The 7811-nt window shown below is 40.8% G+C and overlaps 1 protein-coding gene across 1 annotated transcript; it reads right to left on the minus strand.

Annotated features, from left to right (window-relative positions):
• Positions 1 to 422: 422 nt before the first annotated feature.
• On the minus strand, positions 423 to 5255 carry LOC110288828 (putative sperm motility kinase W). The gene is made up of 2 exons (XM_021155072.1): positions 5195 to 5255; positions 423 to 1909 (listed from the first exon to the last, which is right to left on the minus strand). The coding sequence occupies exon 2, from the start codon at positions 1851 to 1853 to the stop codon at positions 423 to 425; it is 1431 nt and encodes a 476-aa protein (XP_021010731.1). The 5' UTR covers positions 1854 to 1909; positions 5195 to 5255.
• Positions 5256 to 7811: the final 2556 nt, after the last annotated feature.

The following is a 7811-nucleotide window of genomic DNA, read 5'->3' on the forward strand; positions in this document are numbered from 1 at the left end:
AAAAAAAGAAATAAGAAAGTACATCTATTAGTGACCTTGACAGAGACAGGACTTATTCAGCACTGACCTGACCTGATCTGCCAAAGCTCTCACCCTCCTTTCTCCTCTGTGAAATTTACCCCTTTATCCAAACTGTACTTGGTCTCTTCCAACCCACTCTGCCCCGTTCTATACTATCAGCTTGTGACTCAACTCTCCAGATATTTAAATGAAGGCAAAGCTGTGGAATTTTGCCATATAATATGCTAGACACTTTACGATCTTGCCCTATGAGAGGGTCCATCTTGTCATTTGCAATGGATATTAAATAGCATATCCTAACCACACTGAAATTATAAACCTGGGCAACCAATCCAGCTTGTTTCCTAAGGGACTTCACTATCCTATCTTTTCTTTGATGCACCTAACACAGGAATTTGGGCTCACCGTGGGGAGGGCAGACAGCAGCAGCAGCAGCAGCAGCACAGTGCTTTCAGAGCACGGGAAATTCGCCTCCATACTGTGGGTGACCTAGATCTAGAAGCTGTGGGGCCAGCGTGGGCTGATACTGGAGAGACTGGCTCACCAAGCATGCTGTCCTTGGAATCTCTGTTGACTACAATATCCCCGGTAGCACTGTTAGTGACATCAGCTGTCAGAGCATCACTTTCTGGCACTGGGTCATCTGAATAGGGCATCCTCTCTGTGCAGGAATTTTTGGTGAGTATGGGGGAATTTCTGCAACTCTTGCTTCTTCTTTCAACACTCTCATCCTGAAAGTGACTCTTCCTAGCTTCTATACAGGTTGAAAAGGTAGGTTCACTGGCTCTCCTCTTCAAGTGGGGAATGGGGATAAGGGCACATGAAGGGCTGCTATTTGCCCAGGGCTTCTCGACCTGCTGATGGCTGTCCCCATAGCTCAGTTGGTATTTTAAAATATTAAATGTTGCCATTACTTCATCTTTGAGTCGCCTATGTGTTAAGGATGACACAATCTCTTCACAGGTATAGCCAATGGTGCACATTGTGTTCACGATCCTGGGAAGGATATCTTTTGTGGCAACCAGCCCATGGTCTTGAATGTGGCCCAGCCACGGTCGTTCCACAAGCTGATGTATTGTCATCCTGTACCAGATAGGGACCATGAGTAACCGTGCAATGATGATGTGACACGGATATGACAAGTGATAAGGAATGGGACACATTGTAGTAGTGATGATCTTGTGCATATCCTCAATGGTGGCTTCTACATATGGAAAGTGCCCTGTGACCAGAACATAGAGGACGATGCCCAAGCTCCACATGTCAACTGCCAGCCCATCATAGGGTTTCCTTGCCAAGATCTCTGGGGCCCAATAGAATACAGAGCCACAGGTATCCTCCAACATCTGCCCTTCTGTGGTTTTAATTGCCATGCCAAAGTCACAAAGCTTTGCATTTCCTGCTGCATCGACCAGAATGTTTTCCAATTTAATATCTCGATGTGCAATGTGTCTTTGGTGGAGGAAGTGAACTGCTGACACGACCTGCTGGAAAATAGGTCTAGCCTCCTCCTCTTTCAGACAGCCCAGTGCCCTGAGGCACTTCTCAAGGTCCTCTCCTGCCACATACTCCATGATCACATAAGTTGTTGGCAGTGTGTCAATCATGTGAAAAAATCGAACAATGTTCCTGTGCTCTAAAGATTGAAGTAGTTCCACCTCCGAAGTGATGTCAGCCACACTGTTGATGTTTTTCTCAAGGACCTTGACAGCCACCCGTATACGTGTGGGAAGGTGGCAGGCAAGCTTTACCTCCCCAAATGAACCACAACCCAGAGATGTCAACATCCTGAAATCCTTTTCCAGGATGTTCTCTTCCATGTGTCTGGCCATGATGTTTCGCTGAAGTTCAACCACCTACTCTCATATAGAACGAGGGACATACGAGGCTAGAAATAAAAATTAATGCAATTTTAGAAAGAATTCTCTATCATGAAATCTGAGATCTCCCAAACAACCCAATGATGATCCTCAAGGACATATAAATACCAGAAGATCCCAACCACAAACAAGTAGAGGAGGAATTCTAGTAAAGGTCAGAGATGATTTCAGTGAAAGGGGCATGCAAAGGGAAATACTGAGAGCACAGCAATAATGGGCTAGCTGTTTTCAAGACAACCATGGAAACTGTTCACCTAAGGGATCAAGTGAGACCTGATACCGTTTATAGAACAGAAAACAATAAACTGATGTTCTACACATACTCTACTATGACTACAATCCAGATGATCTTTCAGAAATGCTTCAATTTTTATGCTTACGGAAATTAGAAAACATGCAAGGAGGCTTTAGACATGTGTAAATTTTGAAATAAGATGAAATAAACATGTAAATACAAGAATCATGAACAACAAGTATGGGGTAGCAAAAGAAATGTAATTCCCATCAAAGCAAAGCCCACTCATGGATCCCCTAAATGTATAGATTGTTGGAGAAAAATGTATACCAGCCTTACAGAAATTAATTCATGAAAGAGAAAACAAAAGACTACATCCAAACTCATCCCTGTTAATATTACCCTCATCCTACAACCAAATAATCACAATGGACAGAGATAGCATAAGTTTCCTTCCTTGGTGAATATATATATGAAAATTCTTCATTAGAAAAAAATTGTTCTTGCTTGATACTTCACATCCATTTTAGGAATAGACTACACAGTCCTTCATTTACAATCAAAATGGCCTCATCCAGAATGAAAGGACAATATGTAAAAAAGAAAATGAACAATAGTATAGCCTATAAGGGGTCTCTGGAGAAGACTACATACCAAGTGCTATGCCCAGTGAACCCTTGAGGGATGAGGAAAGTCACTGCTAGTAGACATAGTTTGACTTGAAAGAACACAGTTCCACTAGCAGAAATGGGTTACATTTTTGTCTCTTGTGGGCAAGGAGGAAGGAGCCTGAGCTTTTAAAAAAGTCATACTATCAGTACAAACACATGGTGGGCAGAAGGAAATGTTCAGGCATGCCTTGGGGTCTCTCAGAGACAGAACAACCAATCAAAGAGAGAATATGGGCTGGACCTGGGTGTCTGCCACTCCCAGTACACACATGTAACAAAGGTACAGCTTGGTCTTCATGTGTGTTCCCAACACCTGGAGCAGAATTGGGAGAAGATATATATGAGGGGGTATTGAGATATATGAGGGGGTATTGAGATATATATGAGGGGGTATTGGGAGGAAAAGTAGGCAGATTGGGATGTAAAGTAAATGAATAAAATGAAATGGCTTATGTGTAGCATTCTTAAGTGCAATATAAATTTACTGCAGTGTATTAAACTTATTTTGTAATTATTATTATTACAAACTCAGCAAATACTATACCATAATAATTTATAATCATAAAAAAGTAAATTTATAGTTTCCAATATAAATTAGTATACATCACAATATAAATAATTATCATAAACATTATATCATATAACACATAATATATTAAGAATACTAATACATATCATGTTTACCATACATATTGAGGGTAAATAAGCTAGCCAGGAGTCTAGCATAGTAGTCCTCTGAGAGGCTCCACCTAACAGCTGACTCAGACAGATGTAGACATCCATAGCCAAACTATGGATGGAGCTTGGGGACTCTTATGGAAGAAGAGGGGAAAGGAACTCCAAGTAAGTACCAACAGAATCAAGTAACCTGAACCCTTGGGGCTCTCATAGTCTGAACCACCAACCAAAGAGCATATGCAGTTGGACCTAGGCCTCACCCACATATGTAGCAAATGTGCAGCTTGATCTTCATGGGGGTGATGAAAAAGTTGAGTGGGGCTATCCCAAAAGCTGTTGCCTGTACGTGAGATATATTCTTCTAGCCTGGGGTGCTTTGTCTGGCCTCGGTGGGAGAGAATGTATCTAGGCCTACAGAGACTTGATGTAGGAGGTTGGCGGGAACCCTAGAAGACTACACACTCAAAGAAGAAGGGAAGAGAGTAGGAGGCAGGAATGTGGGGGTGTGTGACCAGGAGGGGACAGTGAGCAAGAGGTAAAATGAATAATTTAAAAATAAATATATATATGTTTTATACTAGGAAAAAGTAATGAAGGAAATAAGACTAGAGTTTCAAAATAAAAATTGGCTCATAGCCAGGCAGTGTGGTACACACCTTTAATCCCAGCACTTGGGAGACAGAGGAAGTGGATTTATGAGTCAAAGCCATCTTGTTCTACAGGATGAATTATAGGACAGCCAGGACTATATGGAGAAACCCTGTCTTGAAAAAAAAATAATGGGTCATAATTAATGAAGAAAGTGATAATATAGGTACACATTAACCCTCAGAGAAAATACAAGATCATTAAAATATCTTGTTTCACCTAGTCTGCCATGTTCGATCACTATCCCTGGGAGGACTGATCTTTTCTGAAGGAAACTGGGAGAGTAAATTTGGGAGACAGAGGAGGTAAGGGCACAACAGGGAGCAGAGAGGGAGGTGAGAATGCTGTTAGGATGTATTAAATGAGAAAAGAATCAAAGAAAGTAAAAATATAAGTGTGTATATAAACATAAACATGAATATAAATTTAAATAATTTAAGACCAAAAAGAATCCAAAGGGCAAAACTAACAAACTGCAAAACAATATTGCAGTCTTAACAACTAGCAGCAAGAATTGGCAAGAATTTCAATAGTCTGTAATACTGAGAGAAGACACACAAATTCTTTTCATCAAAAGGCAACATCTGGAGTGGAATACCTGTTTCTGGACAACACATGGAAAATACATGGACCTAGAGAAGTGTGACTTCAAACATGCCAGATCCACAAACACAATTGTCACACTTTGTACTCTAGAGGTCATGAGTAGGCAATGGGACTGAACCCTTGTAAAATGAGAAGTACTTATCACATCCAATGGGTGGGGAAGTGAAATAAAGCAGATAAAGAGTATTCAAAGGCAGTAGAAGCAGTTATGTGAAGTCAAGATGATTTCCTCATTGTGTACAGTTAATATATACCACTGAAGGTATAAAATAGACAAGAACAAAGGCAAACAGGACAAGTAAATGAACTTGATAAAAGGAATAACAGTTGAAATGAAGAAAGGAGCATACAGACATAAGTTAAAACACAAACAAATGATGTAAATAAATAAAAAATAGATGACCACCAAATACCAAAAGTCCAAACTGAAAACCTAGAAAACAAATATAACTCACTATATCCAGATCCAACAAGTTGGGGAAAAGGCCAAGTTGTGGGAAACAACTGAATCCAACTGCTCTCCCACCAACCAACTGCCTCTCTGAAGCACAAGGACAAACCCAGCCTAGGCAGCAGCTTGCTATTGGTTGGTATCTCACATTCCTTGCAAAGTCTCATTATGATGTCACATGCAAGAGACCAATGACAGCTCTACAAAACCCCATAGTATTTTTTAAATATATTTCCTCTCACTTTCTTGCCCCAAACTTCTATAAGGCTAAGTATTCTCATGGTTGTGATCAAATGCAGACAAGGATCACTTGTAGGAGGAAGAGTTTGTTTAGCCTCAGATTTACAAGGGCATAGTTCAACATATGGGAGCTACCAATGCCATGCAGATCAGCGTAGCTGTGCAGTTGGGTACCTGGCATTTCCAATCCCACAATTGCTCTGACATGTCCCTTTCTTTTTTAAGTAACACTAGTGCAATCTTAAGCATTTTTCTCTATTCAGCCAGGGTGAAGTTCCATTCTAATTGCCATGAACCTCAGAGTGAACCAGTCTTTCTTTCTCTCCCCATGCCCTCTTCTCATTTAACTCTAAAAAGAGTGGGATCCATGACCTGGAACTGTCTGTGTTTAATAGTCTTATCCTCCTTTAATGCTCATTCTCATGAATTTAATAGCATATCTGAAAATATATACATGTTCCCTGTTCCACGAAGACTTTCCATTCTAAACAAGGCCCATTCAATCCCCTTCCCTGCTACAGTTAGTGAAACTTCTCCCTCGATCTCTGCTTACTTGGATTTTGCAGTCACCAGCCTGAGAACACTTGGCATTCTAACATATTTCCTTCAAAATCATCAGTGTAGCTACACACATGAGTAACCACCTTTTATCTTCTGTGATTTGTTAAGAGACTGTGATGTTGGAATATGTCTAAACTATTTGTGCCTCTTTCAAGACAGATTAACAAAGAAGATGCATAAGAAATTATCTATTAATGTAAGGAAAGATGGAGTGCACTCTAGAGAAATGAACAAGTTTGTACAAAGTCTTGTATTCCACAGGAAGAAGCCCTCCTCCCTACACAGAGAATTGCAAGTTTAGCTTTGACGCTGTCCTGAGACTCAAAGTAGGCATGCAGCAAGCCCATCTACTTTCCTGTGTTCATTCAGGAGGTCGACACATGGAGGGTTTGCCCAGTGGCCTCTGACTGCTGGGACAAGCTTGGCCTGAATAGACTTGCTGCTGTCCTGGCAATAGCTCTGTGAACATATGACTATCAACAGCTTCCTACCAACAGACCTGGATCAAGACACTGTGCCTCCTACCACACTTACAGTTTCCCATTTGAGACAAAATAAAGATACTCTGACGATGAGTTGCACTCAGGAATTATGTTTTCTCATTCCATCTTCAGAAATATATGAGCAAGAAGACCTTCTGAGAGCTAGGGAGTTTATCTTGGTCCTTCATGAAACCCAGCCAGTGGCCCCATGATATTATGATGGACTTCAAAGTTCTGACTCAGAAGTTACACTCTTGGTACCAGACAGGAGTGCACAGTGGCAGTTGAGGTGCTTGGACAGGGTCCTTCCACCCTCCATGTGCAACTTTTCTGGGTCAAATTTAAAGCAAGCTTTATTAAATATTTAATACTGACCAAAAGATGGACTTTAGTTAGGACTATTCCTTGGAATTTCCTACCTACATTTTCCTGGAATGAACCTGAGCCACCTCTTCTATTTTTATAAGAACCAACCCATAGACCATCATATGTTCCCATGAGGCTTTGTTATTTTCCAAGGAACTATAGCCTTAGCACTCCAGGAGGTTCCCTAGTCCTTGTACCGGTGGAGTTTACAGGTTTCTTTTGAGCATTACACCCACATTCAGTATCACAGGGCTAGACATCACGAGTATCAGAGTTGTTATTGGTTAGCTTCCTATTGGTCATATTGCTTTTTCTTCTTTGTGTAGGTTAATACCTTTGCAGTTTGCTTCATCCCTGAAAGTGCACCCCCAGTGTTGCTAACTACAGTAGTCTTGATGGATAATATCTTCCCTCAATGGCACATGTCACTTGGGCTGGAGAGGAAGATATGAAACTTAAGGACTTAAAGTATCAAAGCATTGGAGTTGATGTGTTCCACAGAGAGGCTGAGAGAACTACAACTTTGATACAGAATCATAGTTGATTGAGAAGTGATTTTCCTGAGCAAGAAAAGTCTCAGAATAATGAATTGGGAGAGAAAGTCTCTGCCTCTCTGACACCCTCATTCCGGCTGTGTGCTTTTCTCATCTCAGCACTTTTTTTTTTTTGCCTTGTGTAAAGCAGGTCAATCTACCTAAGCACTTTCCTCCTTTTTCTATTGTATACCTTGAAACATTTTTAGCCTCTCACAGATAAACTAAAAATCCAAGTTTAGCGTGTTTGGTTATTTTTAAAGTGGACCACTTGCTGTTTTACTCTCAAACTCAGGAAGACTCCTTTGTATGATGCTCAAACCAGTGGTCTATCTAATGTGATTGCAAATATGTCATCATATCCTGTTGCTGATTCTCCTCACTTTTTTTTTTTTTTTTTTGGTTTTTCGAGACAGGGTTTCTCTGTGTAGCCCTGGCT

The sequence above is a fragment of the Mus caroli genome, unplaced genomic scaffold (assembly GCF_900094665.2).
Source record: "Mus caroli unplaced genomic scaffold, CAROLI_EIJ_v1.1 scaffold_10219_U1_1, whole genome shotgun sequence".
Classification (NCBI taxonomy): domain Eukaryota; kingdom Metazoa; phylum Chordata; class Mammalia; order Rodentia; family Muridae; genus Mus; species Mus caroli.

Coding starts and splice junctions, on each gene's coding strand:
- LOC110288828 (XM_021155072.1), bottom strand. CDS start 1,853: ATGGCCAGACACATGGAAGAGAACATCCTGGAAAAGGATTTCAGGATG.